Genomic DNA, 17,411 nt, shown 5'->3' on the forward strand with positions numbered 1-17,411 from the left:
ACTTATTTATCCATATTTCCTGCACGAGAATTCCGAACGAAACAATATGAAAGCTATAAGGATGAAGAGACTGCATTGCAATCAACTGAATGCACGGCTTTTATGCTATCGACATGGCCTAGACATTTCACACTATTTACTTCAATGCAAATAAAAACTTTGAAATATCTACCTGTCTCATTCACGAATCGCATTCTCCCTGTCGTTCTCTGTTCAAGGGGCTTGGAAGCACATGTGACCTTGTTTCATTTTACTATATTCAATAGCGCGTTAAAATACTGGACAAGTAAATTCTATTCTGTACATAAATCTTTTATTCGGGAATATGTGGCCAAAAAGTAAACTTCGAATTCGTCAAGTAAAGAAGCAAGAAAACAAAAAGAATAAAACCAAAAAAAAATGTAAGCCCTAGAAAGTCCATTGCATATTTATTAGCCTTTTATCAGAAGATGAGATTTTCAAAAACATTTCAAAACTTTCTGATGCAATGGTTCTCAAATTCGTACAATCCGGTTTATTCATTTTCTTTATTCAAAAATGTTTTTTGGATTCAAATATATGACCATTTCATTTTAAATAATTATTTCATTCCGCATCTTTTTATTCGTTTTGTTCATCTGCGTTCATTTTACTTATTTTATTCGTTTCATTCTTTGGATTCACTCTGATCAGTTTATTCTTTTTGTGCATTTTACTCATATCAGTCATAGTTTTCATTGTATGCATTTTATTCATTTTTTCCAGTTTATTCATTTTGTTCATTTTCCTCATTTTAATAATCTGACTACTTTTTCAGTTTTAATCATTTCATCCAAATAATTTATTTGATTCAATTTATTTCTTTATATTAATTTATAACCTTTTACCATTGTTCAATTTTTCATTTTAATCAATTGCAGCGCCCATAGTTTTCGGCCAGCATCAACCCTGGAAAATTTCTCCAAGTGGTGCACCATGGAAGCTAATTTCCTGGGTTACATCACCAGCTACAGCCTTAAGCTAAGCTGATATTTTGATGCACTCGCACTTTCCAAGCCATACGCTTACGGAAAAGAATAATCACTTTGTTTTATTAAACACAGTTTGTTGCTGCCAGCAGCAGACGGCGACGCTATTATAGAAAGTAAAGGCTTCCGAGTATGAGTCATAGTGAACTACTGATTCATCCACCGGGGTCTTTACTCTCGCGAGCGTGGAAAGAATGTTTTGTTTAGGTCTGAGACTCTCTCAGAGAGAAGTCTATACAGACGAAATGATAAAAGTCTTTTGCGTCAGATTGGAAGAAGTCAGTCGTGAAAAGTTAATTAGGGTTCGCACGCGCAACAGGCGCGCTGGCGAAGAAGTCAGTCGGATAAGTAAGTCGGATAAGTGAGTCGGATAAGCAAGTCGGATAAGTCAGTCGGATAGGTCAGTCGTTTAAGTTGTTCTCGCCCGGCCGCGTTAGGTCAGTCGGATAAGTAAAGACATATCAAGTATTCGAAAATCTGTGCGATATTTGTGCGAAAGAAAACGAAATAGCTTACGTTGGACCGAGTCCGGTATGGCAAGTCTGTAAGGAAAATCCACCCTGCTCCCGTCGTACAAAACCAGGGGCCACCGGCGACCGGCGGCTACATTCTGGTGACAGCGGATTTAAAGCCGCAAAAGTGAAAGGCTAGGAAACGCCAAAAACGATTGGAGTAGGCAGTGAGTGAAAGTTGTGGATTTGGACATATCTTAGAAAGTTTGCTTGTTGGTGGTAACCAGTTTTAATGCCTGAAATAAGTCCCGTCGCGAGGAAACCTTAACCATAAGTGTAGTCACCTCGACTAGATTCGTGAAAAGCAGAAATTCGGCGATTTCTGATTGTGTTAATATTGAATGTGAAGAAAAAAATTCTCCTGCGGAATTTTATGGTGAAAACTGAAGAAAAATTAACAAACCACGAAAAATGCGATAGTTTAAATGTGGAAAAGGGCAAACACTCAGCATATCTGATCGATTCAGTGCAAGTTTCTTTGTTCACAAAACTTCGACGGAGTGCGTCAACGATCTCTACAAATACATATGCGCTTGCTACGAGTTTGAAAACTGAGTTTGCAGAACGCATTTATGTCTGGAGTCCAAAACCAATTACAAAAGTGAATAACACGAAAAAAATAAAAGACGAAAAAGGATGCAGTTCAGGTAAGTGAACCGTTTCCACTTTATTTGCAACATTTTACTCGGCATTTAGTTATTCACTCCCTTAGAGTCCTTTGATCTGTTATGTTCATATTAATGACTCAAAAAGTTTAGTTCAGCCGAAAAAAAAAAATTATTGCCTAAAGAAAAGTTACAAACTAATACTTTTCATGTTTCTCATCTTGATTGAGCGCTGACATTTGATGTTTCTCATCTTGTTGAGCGCTGAGATTTGTCCTCTAATTCGAACCATCGAATTTTAAACAGCTATCACTTTTTAGCACAGCCGGCAAGTTTGTTAGTAACCTCATGGACTTTGATCAATAAGTTCTCTTAAGGAAAAACTTTGATTTTTGGAGATGAAGATGAAAGATATGGGATCTCTCGCAATATATTTCGCTTTCAGCCCATGTGGTAACCATAATATACGGGGTTTAAAGTAATTATTCAAGCAAATAATCATTAATTTTCAGATTGATGACAAATTAACACTAAATCGATGACAAATTTTTTATACTAACACTAAACAGACCGATAGAAATGGCGAGTCCAAGCTATCAGGTCAATCTTTTTGTTAATACCAACCATCCTTAAGGATATAAGGATCACTGATTAAAGATCCACTGAAAGCGCTACCAGGGTATCATGACCCGGAGCAGCACATTGTAGGTGACACGCAAAAGTAGCTGTCGAATTTACTTTATCCATTGCGTCGACGAAAACCGTCGCAAGCAATGCAGTTGTTTTCTAAACAAACGAAACCACGGTCAGACGTTGGATGCCGCGTACATGATGCACACAGTACCATAAGTACTGGTGTTTTCCTTTAACGAGTTAATTTATAAACAAAAACGTACGAGCTACGTCTTTGATCGAGACCTGGGAGTAGGTCAAGTTCATGCTATAACAGCAGCGTTCTGTTTCACGAAAGTAACGTTTTTGTTACGTATGCCTTTGATGTCGCCCGTACATTGGGGGTCACAGAGCAAGCAATCAAGAAACAACAAAAATAAACATTTCTTCAACCCACTATATATGAAATTGAGAAATCCAAGAGAAGAGATATACATGCAAAATGAATTTTAGAAATGCTACACCTATCAAGTAGATATGACAGATAGGGTAATCCAATTAAGAAATCGCGTGGTGAAGAAAACTGAAAAGTCTACGAAAATTAAACCAATCGACGAGGCAAAAATAAGGTATACGTCGTTATCAAACCAAAAAGGCGATAGAGTAATCAAGACTACTAGTCATTTAATCAAGAAACCAAAAGAATTAACGAGAAATCGACTTTGTAAGTGACACGCAAAAGTAACTGTCCAACGTTTCATTCAATATGAAAACCGTCTCGCACAAAAAAGCATATAATGCAACCCGACCTCCTGGCATAAAGCCGGAGGGTACTAAGTCGGTCATTCGAAAACACAGAAAGTTCGAAAATTAATAAGAATTAATCATCACCCAATACCAGGGAAACATACATTGTTAGTATCGCTTTGTTTGTGTTTGTGTTTGCTTTTATCAAATTAATAAATAAACCGAAGCGTACGAGCTTCGACTGAGTTTCACATTATCAATATAGATTTGATCCCAATCTGGGTACTGCTAGGTACAGTTCACATTCCAAAGTTGCATTGCAGCTGTTTTTTTTTAACACTTTCGAGCGATTCTTACCAATCTCCTACCAGGAGCTTCATAGAAAGCACGACTGCGAAGAGCCATTGGTGGCATGCTATAGGTTGCCATAAAAAGAAACAAAAAAAAAATAAAAACAAACCCATGAACCCATGAATTCTTCGCTCCGCTATGCAGCACAGCTGTTTGAATAAACAACGGCAGAACTAACTACATAGCGCAAAACAGTTGGAAGAACGAATTAAATGTCAGGTTCGAGCAAATGCAAGCGTCGAAAATTGAAGGTCAGGTTTCAATAACTTGACCGCGAAAATAATAACTTAAAACCATGTAGGCCATTGGAATACGGTGTTTACCTGTGGGTAAAAACACTGTTATATGCTGACTATATTATGTCACCCGTTGCTTTGCGCAAGGTGACTTATTACTGTATGAATCACGTGCAGCTATGATAAAGTTTATTTAGCCAGCCTTGACCATAGTCAAGCTTATGTTAGAACATCAGGGTGGCTTAATTATGATTAGCAAAATATTTGTTATAAGGTTTTGTTAGAAAACACTTCATAGGAAATTTAAAATATAATTGAATCGGCTATAATGCGTTGGAAATATATCGCTGTGAGCAAGGTTAGGGTGGTTCGTTTTTCATTGATTGTTAGAAGTCAATAAAGTTTTGATACCACTATAATTTATTATTTGGGGCAATTAAAATTAATAATAAAAGAATACACGATTATTGAAAAATGGATAAAATTATTGAAAAATTTATTAAAAATCGCATGGCAGCAGAGTGTGCTGTGGAACGAAAATATTTCAATAAAGATAAAAATATAATAATAAAAGGATTTAATCCAGTTAATATTCCAATTATACTTAGTAATAGCTAGCAACCATATTAAATATTTATTCTATTTTGGAAAAGATGGATTACGAGTTTCCGAAGACGGAAGCAATTCAATGCATTCCAGAATTTGATGGATCTACCGAGGAGCTAGATGCATTCATCTATCATATAGAACACTTTGAAAAGCAAATACCGCAGGGAGTGTCACGAGATGAGTTGATCTACGTGGTACTCTTAAAATTAAGAAAGAATGCAGCAGCCCAAATATTGAAAATTAAAGCCGATACTTGGCCAGCATTAAAAGAAAATTTAATAAAGAAATTTAGTAAACGAGAACGGATAGAAGAGGTAATTTCAAAAATTGAGACCCTTCGACAAAGTCCGAACGAATCGTTTAAAGAATATAGAATACGGGCTGAAATAATAAAAGTTCAAATTGATGTTTATAATGAAGGGACTGTCATCAATGATATGCCAATGATTATTAGCCTTAGATTACATTTTATCGCGGGTCTGCGAAATGAAGAGTTAAAATTATTTGCGCGTGGACACAGAGGGATGCCACTAGTACAATTACAAGACTACTTAGAGAAAGTAGATATTGAAAACCAGTGTCTGAAAGAGATAGAAAGCAGGCTGGAATTGTTAGAATTATCACGTACAGGTACTGTTATGCGACAATGTTGGACACCGAAGAGATATATCGGTAATCCAATTGAATATATAGATGAAGGTAGAGATTATGAGCTACCTGAAAGAAATTATCGGCCAGAAATAGGCGAAAGTAATTTCAAATATTCACCGCAGAATTATGCGGAAACTTACTGGTCAGATTTTGATCAAAATACAAAAACTAAAAATTTTAAACAGAATCAGAAGCCCCGAAGGCAATGATATGATATGATTCTAACATAGGTCACTACCAAGACCAAAATAGCCAATTGGGCGTAAATTGCTTCACGAATGAAAGAAGTATAAATACAAATTTACGGAATTATTACGCAACCAGACAGGGTGCAAATACTAACAGGCACTTGCCTGCCGAAAGATACAATGGCCACGAAAGGCCCAAGACAAGGCCAGATAACGGCAATAATAAATTGGGAAGAGATAATTCTCAATATGAAAAATTGAATATAGAATGTACTAGGAACAATCAGTTACTAGTAAATATCGCCTCGGTTGCAAGGCCAGATACTAAAGTTAAGTATATGCTTGATACAGGAGCATTCCTTAATGTAATAAGATGGGACACGCTCTCGAAAATTGGAGCCAGACTCATCAATTATAGAGATAAAGTAAATATTACCGGTTTTAATCTGACACAGACAGAAACCATTGGGTCAGTAGAGACCAATTTCATAATTGGGAATTCCGATTATAAAATTAAGTTTTATGTGGTAAAAGACCTATGTGTTCCAGGAATTATTGGAGCAGAATTTTTTAAAAGAACACACAGTTTTTATCTCCCAGCATTTGGACTACATCGCACTCAGTAAATCGAATGAGTTCGACAAAAAGTCAAATGGAGATAAGATACAAAATACTGATAATTTTACGTTAAGAGGGGAAAATATTCCGAACAACGCGGATGAAAAGAATCCAACTAAATACGTCGAAGAAAAACGTAATAAGACCCCCTAAGGAAGGGACGCGATTAATGATAGAAACCAAAATAAAATGGTAAGAGATAATGAAATGCCCTCAAATATGTCGCGCAAATGCGAAATTACAGCCGAGAAGGCAAGCCAGACAGAGGCAATTATAAATTATACTGATGCTGGGTCTCAGTACAATATGGAAGAATTAAATAATCAAATTGATACACTTCACAGAAGAAAGTGTATGACTAGTATGGTCCCAGAATACGGATCAGAAAATAGGACAGTTTTTAATGATTATGGTACAAATAAGAATTACTACAAAAAGAATTACATGAATGAATCCAACGACGAGAGCTTCGTGGATTCCTATTATGAAGAACAAATTTCAGAAAACTTGGATGACAACCAGGACTACTGTCTGGTTGAAAATAAAAAGTACGATCAGTTACGTGGTAATGAACGAACTGAAAAATTATTAGAAATTCTTAATTGGAATCATTTAAAAAGATATAATTTCCAAGCCATGGAATCAATAATGGCTGAATATAGTGATGTGTTCTACCAAAACGTGTTTAATCCACCTAACAGTGTGATGAGACATTTCTTATAACTCTTATCACTCATCGGCTATTATATCGTTTGAGACCATTTAGAACTTGATGCTTCGCGATGTTTTTGATAACACATACTACATGGGATAGTGGCAGGACTCAGAGAATCGCTCAAATCAGCATAGGACAACATCAGTGCTAGAAATCTCAAACCAAATCAATGGGAAAGCGAAAAAATGGCCCATAAAATAGACATACCAACGAATTATTGTTAATGCTCTGTTAATAAAATATCTATATTGTGGTGGGAAAACTGAATTTTCCTAAAGGGGTTATATATTGTACTGAAACAAAAAAAACGAATTTTTTTGAATCGATTTGAATTTTATATTTTACTCAAATTTCCAACGCGACTGAGAACTAAGAAATCAACGCTTTTTCTTGAAAAGGGCGATACTAGCAGTGATACCATTCAAAGAAAATCAACAGTGAATAATTCCAGACTTGGTTTTATTTCCTATTTAAGAACTATTGTACTGTATCGATTTTGTTGGCTATTTTCGGCAAATTTGAGACTAAGAGAAACGAAAGCAATGAAATTGAAAGACGGATAGGTATTCTAGAGCGAATCAGTTATAAACTTAGAACGGAAAACTAGAACTATATATTTTCATTGCTTTCGTTTCTCTTAGTCTCAAATTTGCCGAAAATAGCCAACAAAATCGATACAGTAGAACCTTGCGGCAATTAAAACATAGTAACATAAGAACTATTGTGTTTTTTGCCATCCTAGATTGCATGATTCAGTGATCGAAACCCAAAACTTCATAAAGTATTTGAAATTATTAAATTAAAATTTGTTGTCCCATCTATCAGCATTGAAGTATCGCCCTTACGTTTTTTTACAATAACTACCGTTTTACACCACCGATTTCGTCTGGGTTTTTTCAATAGAGATCATTGTTACTATTTACAGCTGGTATCATTTTGATAATCCTAAAAAATACGAAAATAACAGTTTCGCCTCTAAACTGCTAGCAAAAAAAGTATCGCCCTGTTTGTTTGCATGAAGCGTGGAGGGCGAAACTTTAAATAAACAAACAAAAATACAGTTTCGCCCGTTGTATTTTTTGCTGTAGTTTAAGAAAGCAATATCGTAGAATCAAAATTTTTAGGTTAATTTGTTGTGTTTCAAAGCCCTCATTCGCATGTAAGAAAAAAGCCCTATATTTACATTTGTAAGTATCGCCCTTTTCACAAAAAAGCGTTGAAATGAAATCGCAGCTCCTGATATCACGCTATCTCTGAAGTGCATGCGTGCATAGTTTCAAATTTTACTTCGACATCGACTTTTTTTTAAAGGTGACTTCCCAGTAGTATTCTTGATTTGAATTATTATCGCTAATCCTAATGCCAAAGAACAAATAAAAACCTCACGAAAACGAACCGTTTGGGAAAATCATCATCATTACTGGAACTTTCATTTTCACGAAACTTTTCGATAACCTTCCGTCACTTGCGTTAATGCACTGGGTGCACAGTAGGGTGACAGGAAAAAATGACCCCTATCGGCCCACCTCTGCGTCGATTCCTAGTCCCACCAAGAGTACTTGCACCAAATTTGAAGCAAATCGGAGAAGTCTAACTACCGGACCAACGGGCCTGAATTTTGTATGGGGATTTTCATTTTGGGTGGGCCGATTGAGTTTTCAAAAATTCGTCATTTTTCCGGGCAGTCTAGTGAACAGTGCTCTAAAAATCTAGCGAAATCGTCTTAGGGCACCAGCGGGTCTGTAAAGAATACTAAAAATTAATTTCTATTCCATAATTTTCAGTTCAGCAATTCGAGAGATCGTGCTCACCGCAAGCCATGAAAAATAGACTACGTTGTGAAGCGATGGTCACTATTTATTAAAAAATCACGGTTAAATAAAAAATAAAACTATTAAAAAATTTCAAATAGTTTATAATTTTCACAAACTTATTAGGAAAAAATGTTTAATAAGCTTTCGTAATATTGTGTAGGAAAAAAGCTGAAAATTTGAAAAGAAATCTGAGGATTATGATTGATTACAGAACTCTAGAATTTTCTATTGGAATGTTTTCAGGCAGGAATTTGATATTGATGCTATTAGACAACTGTGAAATCAAGACCAATAGATCAGTTACATATCAGGACCCCATTCCGACAATTTTTCAAAAGTCCTCATGATGTTTACAATAACAGGTTATCAATCTACGGATCAGATAATGTTATTGTAATATTGAATTAAATCAGTTTGCATCAATAAATTTTCAACTCCAATCCAATTTTTTTTTTGTGTGTTGGGGGGGGGGGGGGGCTGTATGGTGTTAAACCCCAAAACCTTCTCTTGGCTACGCCGTTGCTTGGAGTTATTTATTTCGCTTTTCATTTTCCGAAAGGTTTCAGATCGATCCGATGGTCATAAGTTAGAAAAATTGCAGTCAGAAGGTTCGCACAAATGAACATTTTTGCACTGATAAGTTATCAAGTTCCTTCCAGACAACTTGGAAGTGTTCGGTGACTATTTCTATCGGTTGTAGATAGAAAAATGAAATACAAAATTCGATTTATCGAAATAATGTTTGGCTTATTTCAATGGATTATTACTATATTGAACAATAAATAGGCAACGAAGAGTAATCCACAAACAACAAGCCATAACTTTTAAAGTATTCAAAATAGATATTTGAAGTCTTCAGTAAAGTTATTCGCAAAAGTAAGAGCTACAAATTTGCTGAAGACATCATTTCGATATAATCACTTCCAAGGCTTCGTTGATACCTTTGGGATAATCGAATGTAGCCATCGTCCAAGTTCCCCGTTGCTCCACGAGGTTTGCCAACTGTTGAGTGTCCTCTGACGACAAATACTAAAAAATTCGTTGAAGCAGATTGGTCTTTCGTATATGTCACCATTTAATGCGCCCGCCTTTGCTAATGAGTCGGCCTTTTCATTGCCCGGGATAGAACAATGAGAGGGGACCCAAACAAAGGTAATCTGATATGATTTTTCAGATAACGTACACAAGGACTTCTGTATCATCCCCAGGAAATACGGGAGTTGCTTTTTTGGCTTCACCGCACGAAGAGCCTCGATAGAGCTGAGGCTGTCCGAAACGATGAAGTAGTGATCTGTGGGCAGAGTGTCGATGATCCCAAGGGTGTACTGAATTGCAGCTAACTCTGCGACGTAAACTGAAGCGGGATCATTGAGCTTGAATGAAGCGGTGATAGTATTGTTGAAGATACCGAAGCCAGTGGACCCATCGAGATTTGATCCGTCAGTGTAGAACATTTTGTCACAGTCGACTTCTCGGAATTTATTATAAAATATATTGGGGATCACTTGCGGGCGTATATGGTCCGGGATTCCACGAATCTCTTCCTTCATGGATGTGTCGAAGAATACAGTAGAATCAGAAGTATCTAGGAAACGAACACGGTTGGGAGTATATGAAGAAGGATTAATGCTCTGTACCATGTAGTCGAAGTACAAGGCCATAAATCGGGTTTGAGAATTAAGCTCGACGAGCCTCTCGAAGTTTTCAATCACCAACGGGTTCAGAATGTCGCATCGGATGAGCAATCGATATGAGAGTTCCCAAAATCGATTTTTTAGCGGAAGAACGCCCGCCAGCACTTCGAGACTCATCGTATGGGTCGAGTGCATGCAACCCAAGGCAATGCGCAAGTAACGGTACTGGATTCTCTCCAGTTTGATGAAGTGTATGTTCGCAGCGGAGCGGAAACAGAAACACCCGTACTCCATCACCGACAATATCGTTGTTTGGTACAACCTGATCAGGTCTCCTGGGTGAGCACCCCACCATGTTCCAGTTATTGTTCGGAGAAAATTGATCCTTTGTTGGCATTTCTGTTTCAGATACCTAATGTGACATCCCCAGGTACCTTTAGAGTCGAACCAGACCCCGAGATATTTAAATGTGAAAACCTGGTTGATCGTTGCACCCATTAATAGATGCTGGAGTTGCGCCGGCTCACGCTTCCTAGAAAAAACAACCAACTCAGTTTTCTCCGTGGAGAACTCGATACCCAGCTGAAGAGCCCAAGCAGACAAATTGTCCAAGGTATTTTGTAATGGTCCTTGCAAGTCGGCAGCTTTGGGCCCTGTAACAGAGACCACCCCGTCGTCTGCAAGTTGCCTTAGCGTGCATGAATTGGCAAGACAATCGTCAATGTCATTCACGTAGAAATTGTAGAGCAGGGGACTTAGACATGATGTTGTTAAATCGCCATGCGAAAAGTGCATGTGCTTTTCAGACAACAGGTTTAGCAAAAAGTTATTTAAAATTGGCGAAAGACCATGCTGGTGCAGCTTCTCTGACAGAATGTTGATAGAAACTGAGTCAAAAGCCCCCTTAATATCCAAGAAGACTGATGCCATCTGCTCTTTGTTAGCATAGGCCATTTGGATTTCTGTAGAAAGCAACGCAAGGCAATCGTTCGTCCCTTTGCCTTTGCGGAAGCCAAATTGTGTATCTGACAGTAAGCCATTTGCTTCAACCCAATTGTCGAGGCGAAACAAGATCATTTTCTCGAATAACTTCCGAATACAGGACAGCATTGCAATCGGCCGATACGAGTTGTGGTCGGAGGCTAGTTTTCCTGGTTTTTGGATGGCGATGACCTTCACTTGCCTCCATTCATAAGGGACAATGTTGCCCTCAAGAAACTTGTTAAATAAATTCAACAAGCGCCTTTTTGCAGTGTCAGGCAGATTCTTCAGCAAGTTGAATTTAATTCTGTCTAACCCTGGGGCGTTATTGTTGCACGATAAGAGAGCAAGTGAGAACTTCACCATCGAAAACGGTGTTTCGTTCGCGGTATCGTGAGGAGACGCGGCGCGGCACGTTTTCTGTACCAGGACAGAGTCCGGACAGATCTTCTTGGCGAAAGCGAATATCCAACGGTTTGAATATTCCACGTTCTCGTTGGTACTATTACGGTTACGCATACGTCGAGCCGTACCCCAAAGAGTGCTCATCGCTGTTTCTCTCGTTAACCCGTCGACGAACCGGCGCCAATAACTGCGTTTTTTGGCTTTCATTAGACTCTTCATTCGCCTTTCTAACGACGCATACTGTTGATAGCTAGCGGGTAACCCGTCTTCCCGGAAGGCCTTATATGCAGTGGACTTTTCCGCGTACAGCTCTGAGCACTCTTTATCCCACCACAGGGTGGGAGACCGTCCATGGGTATTCGCGCTGGGTACTGGTTTAGTCTGAGCTTGATTCGCACTGTCGAGAATCAAGCCAGCCAAAAACCTGTACTCTTCCTCCGGAGGAAGTTCTTGAGTGGATTCGATTTTAACGGATATCGCGGTCGCGTAACTCTTCCAATCAATGTTCCGTGTGAGGTCATATGAAACATTGATTGTTTCCGATGGTCTTGAACCGTTAGCAATTGAAATCACGATAGGCAAATGATCGCTACCGTGGGGATCAGGGATCACCTTCCACATGCAATCTAACTGTAGCGATGTCGAGCAAAGCGACAAATCCAACGCGCTTGCGCGTGCTGGTGGTGTAGGAATCCGCGTCATTTCTCCCGTGTTTAAGATGGTCATGTTGAAATTATCGCAAAGATCTTGGATTAATGTTGATCTATTATCATCATGAAGACAGCCCCATACCGTACCGTGCGAGTTAAAGTCTCCCAGAACTAGCCGCGGTGCCGGTAAGGATGCCGTGATATTACAAAGCGTTCGGTGCCCTACCGAGGCTCTAGGAGGAATGTAGATGGAAGCAATGCAAAGGTCTTTACCTTTGATTAAAACTTGACAAGCGACAATTTCAATGCCTGGTGTCGAAGGGAGGTTAATTCGGTTGAAAGAATAGCACTTTTTGATCCCCAAAAGTACTCCTCCATAGGGGTTTTCTCGATCCAGACGAATTATATTAAAGTCGTGGAATTTGAGATTTATATCGGAAGTTAACCAAGTTTCACATAATGCGAAAGCATCACATTTTAAACTATTTAGTAAAAATTTAAAGGAATCGATTTTCGGGAGGATACTTCTGCTGTTCCACTGTAGAACAGTGATCGAATCGGTGACCTCGTTCGATGACTTAGCCATCGAAGGATACGATCGCTGCAAGAAGGGGCCATTTAGTAGTCAACTGCTTCAAAAATGTTTGCACTATAGGGAGAAAACGTATCAGAAGGCTTTTAAGAGGATCAGTAACATTTAAAGCTGTGAAAATTAAGTCCACTATGTCAGAAAATTTCATTAGTCCGCTACTGGACTGAGTATCTGTTTGAAAAAAGGGGACACTTGGGGTTTTGGATGTCCCTGGAAGTGGTGGGTACTCCTTGTTAGAATTAATATTTCCAAGTCCTGGAGCAAATTGCTTCGGCTTTTGTGCATCACTTCCGTTGGATTTATTGATTGTAGATGGCGCACTCTGAGTGGACGACACCTTGGCACCCTTACGAGGCAATGTAGGGGAGGCTGGATTTCTCCTCTTCCTGGATTCCCCTGGGTTAACCAAAGATGTTCCCTCTCGTGGGTCGTCAGATTCTTGCTCAACGTTAGCCAAACCAGCGTAGGGATTTTCGGACAGGACAGATGGCGAAGCATTCTTTAGCATTTCTGCATAAGAACGCCTTGATCGTTCCTTAAGGGAGCGCTTAATTTTATCCCCGCGCTGCTTGTACGCAGGACATGATTTAAGAGCATGTGAAGGGCCCCCGCAGCAAATACACTTTTCAGTTTCTTTGTCGCAAGAGTCATCCTCATGCTCTCCTTCGCATTTGCCGCATCGTTTCTTATTTCCACAATATGTGGCTGTGTGGCCCGACTGCTTACAATTGCTGCAGTTCATGACCCGCGGTACGAACAGGCGAACTGGTAGGCGCACTTGTCAAGAAGGATGTAGTTGGGAAGAGAGGACCCGGCGAATGTCACCCGAATCGAGCCTGATAGAGAGTAGGTAGTCTTACCTCCCTCGGTGTTTGCGGTATACAATTGTTTGCATTCTAAGATCTTAATCTGTTCAAGAGAGGGGTCCTTAAAGCAGCCAACCCCGTGCTCCAACAGTTCTTCGCATTTCAGGACCGGTTCGGACACTACCCCATCGATTTCACAGGCCACACAAGGCACGTACGCTTTAAATTCCCGCGTAAAGCGCTCATAGCAAGCAATCGCGTTTGCCTGGCCGCGATCACTCACTAGAACACGTATCTTGTTTGCCCGAACACGTATTATCTGAGTTACGGCCGGGTAATTAGCAGTCAGATCTCGAGAAAGTTTTAATATATTAACCGGTTTCTCTCCGGTCCGAAAATATACCACCCATGGCCCAGAGGAACCTTCTGGGTACTGCTTTATACGGGGAGCAATGCGAGTATTAGGGGGATCAGGGACTTCCATGATTACATCAGATGGTATTTCGCCCTCGGCCATTTAAGCACGAGGGCAGAGCGTTATATAGACGGGAATGTGTCTTATTATTTGATTACAAGGTAAAGTAAAAGTAGGGAAAAGGAAAGAAAGCAAACGAGGAAAAAAGTAAAGCAAAACTTATCTGCAAACAACGTCGATTGTTCCGCACCAGCGAAAACAATGTACTGGATTTACTGCCGGCACCAGCAGAATGGCAGCTAACGAACGAACAAAGGATGACCTTGAATCACTGAATTTACACACCGAACACCACTGTGAAATATAACGATCCGTTCCGTTCAAAGGTTGGGAGACGTATGGATCGCCTGTTGTTGAATTTTTTTATTGATTGGACTTCTGGTTCCGGAGTTACTGGTTGAAGAGTGCGGTCACACAGCCAATTCCTGTATAAACTGAACTGAAAAATGCTCAAAGGGGGTGGGAAGCAAAATTTAGAGTTTGTATTTTTGATACCAAATGTCTTTGAAATGCATGAAACGTTGAGATTTTATGCAACTTCGAAAAAAAAAATTTTAAGCGGAAATTGACTTTTTGGGCTTTACCACATTTTTGCCTTTCTCATATAGAAAAGCTATGCAATCACTCTGAAAAACGTCAACCTAATCTCGGCCGGAGGGCCATTTTTTTACACACGCACCCTCGCATGATAAAATAAACCGAAAGCTAAGTTTGAGTTAATGCTGATACAGTTAATAAAATATTATATATTTTTGTTTCAAGCTGGGGCGAATCCAGAATAAAGTTTCCTATTGGATTTGAAATTTCGATTTTGAAATGAGCATATTACGTGATACACAATAACTGAATTTATTAAACACTAATGAAAAATTTGGTTCGAAATGATTTTGAGTTTGAAACTACTTTAAAATTGAAACTAGTTTATAATTTCTTGTGAAGTTGAAATTTTTTTTCGGGGTCCGGATTTCCCGGACCCTTCTCCTGGATCCGCCTCTGGTTTCAAGTGTTTCAGCATCACCATTATAGTGAACATAACCAGCCATGGAATCGTAGTTTTGACAAATGAGAAAGGCACAATTGCACCACCAGATGGATTAAATCAGGTTGTGAATTTTAAAATTTGTGAATTTTTAAATTCTTAAATTTAGAAACTTTTAATTTCGACAAATTTTCAATAACTATATAAACAATTCATTATCTTTAACCGAGCTTTACTTATTTCCTTTTGTTTAAAATTCAATCTTAGTATAATGAATATTTTTCTTGGCTTTTTCTCTTTTTAGATTCAAAAGAATAATCAGGTACATATAGACTTCACATAAAAAAATATTAAAATTATAAGTATCGAAGGTAAGCTTATGAATTGCATAATCAAAATCATGAAATTGACATTTATGGTGTAAACGGTAATATATTAACATTATCTTAATTGTATGTGTGATTATGCCTTATGACCTCAGTTAAAGTCAAATTTTTGGTGATGCACAGCACGCACTGAACAAAACCTCAAAATTTTGTATTTTATGCTCTTTTACAACACTCAATTAGCTGGAGATTATTGGATAGGGAAAGTTATGAAAATTTAGAGCCATAGTACTTAAGTGAGAGCAAGGATGTGAAGTATACAGATCGGAAAAATAGTAGTGGCAGGGCCATTAGAACAAGCTTAATACCTTACGGGCTTAACTTTTGTCTTCTGTTATTGAGGATCGAGCCTAGGCAGTATAACTACGAATCGCTCAAGTCCACCAACATGCCTCCTGGTAAATACAGACTTACCCCTCTTTACCGTAACCTTGCCACTTCTAGTTTTCCGATCTGTATACTTCACATCCTTGCTCTCACTTGAGTATGAGTAGCTCTAAATTTTCATAACTTTTCCTGTCCAGTAATCTATAGCTAATTGAATGTCGTTAAAATGTAAAAAAGAAAATGTTACTACATATAGTTGAAATAAAAAGGAATTTACATTTTATTTGTTATACATTACTACTTGTTATGTTGTTGCATTTTTCATATAGAAAGGTTATACAATCGGTCGGAATTTCGACTTTTTAACCAGCAATCTCTTATACCATTCAGCTCAGTTCGTCGTGATAGGAAAAAGTCTGTATGTGTGTGCGTATGTTTTGCCTTTCTCATATAGCAAGGTCATGCAAACACTCTAACAATCTCCAACCTAATCCATCCATGTCACATACAATTTGACTCAGTTCGTAGAGTTCGGAAAATGTATGTGTGTGTATGTGGAAAAAAATGTCACCTCTGTTTCTCAGAGATGGCTAGACTGATTTGCACAAACTTAATCTCAAATGAAAGGTACAGCCTTCCCATCGGCTGCTATTGATTTTTTTTTATTGATTGGACTTTTGTTTCCGGAGTCACGGGTTGAAGAGTGCGACCACACAAAAAATTCCCATATTAATATCTATATTTGATGCCAAATGACTTTGAAATGCACGAAATGTTGAAATTTATGTAATCTCGAAAAAAATTACTTTTTTGGTCTTTGGCACATTTTTGCCTTTCTCATATAGAAATGTTACGCAATCATTCTGGAAATCGTCAGCCTAATCCCGGCTTTTATAGGCTTAGGTAGGAGTATGCAGTGAGGGGTTGCTACTTTAAAATTAAAACTAGTCTAAATTTCTGAACAAGTTCAAATTTTTTGGCAGGATCCGGACCCCCCGGATCTTTCTCCTTGATCCGTCGTTTGTTTCAAGCGATGTTTCGGTGTCGACACATAGTATCTCAAGATCGTGGCAGTCGATCCATTGTATGTATGTGCAAATCGTAATGAAAATGTAATTTACATTTCCACCATTGTATTGAATATAACCAGCCATGGAATCGTAGTTTGGACAAATGAGAAAGGCACAATTGAACCAATAGGTGGATTAAAACAGGTTTTTTTTGAGAGCATTTAAAAACTTTCATAAAACCCTGAGACAGGAAAAACATACAAAAACCTTAACGTCTCAGGGAACGGGTTTGATGTTGCCATCTCCCGACCCGCTAAAACCACTGCTCTTGGCCTGCACCTGATTCTTTCCCGGTACTACCTTACGGCATTACTTCGTGGAGGAGTTTTTATGTGCATAGACCACTCTATTTCAACTACTACGTAGTTAGTCTCTTCAGTAGGGTTACAGCACCACTCTTTGACACACAATCAGTTCACCACCAACCACACAGACTACGAC

At 38.6% G+C, this 17,411-nt stretch overlaps 1 protein-coding gene across 9 annotated transcripts in view; it reads left to right on the plus strand.

Annotated features, from left to right (window-relative positions):
• Window positions 1-17,411, plus strand: part of LOC131678338 (putative uncharacterized protein DDB_G0282133) — a 2,723,618-nt gene that overhangs the window by 1,189,425 nt on the left and 1,516,782 nt on the right. For 8 of the 9 annotated variants that reach the window (XR_009303629.1, XM_058958408.1, XM_058958411.1 and 5 more), the window contains one exon: window positions 15,492-15,509. The exons of the other annotated variant lie outside the window; for it this stretch is intronic. Coding sequence is in view for 7 of the 8 variants with exons in the window: in XM_058958408.1 (XP_058814391.1) it covers window positions 15,492-15,509 (18 nt within the window). In the remaining variant the exon portion in view is untranslated. The remainder of the gene's footprint in view (window positions 1-15,491; window positions 15,510-17,411) is intronic. 9 annotated transcript variants of the gene reach the window in all.

This window comes from Topomyia yanbarensis, chromosome 2 (genome assembly GCF_030247195.1).
Source record: "Topomyia yanbarensis strain Yona2022 chromosome 2, ASM3024719v1, whole genome shotgun sequence".
Lineage (NCBI taxonomy): Eukaryota > Metazoa > Arthropoda > Insecta > Diptera > Culicidae > Topomyia > Topomyia yanbarensis.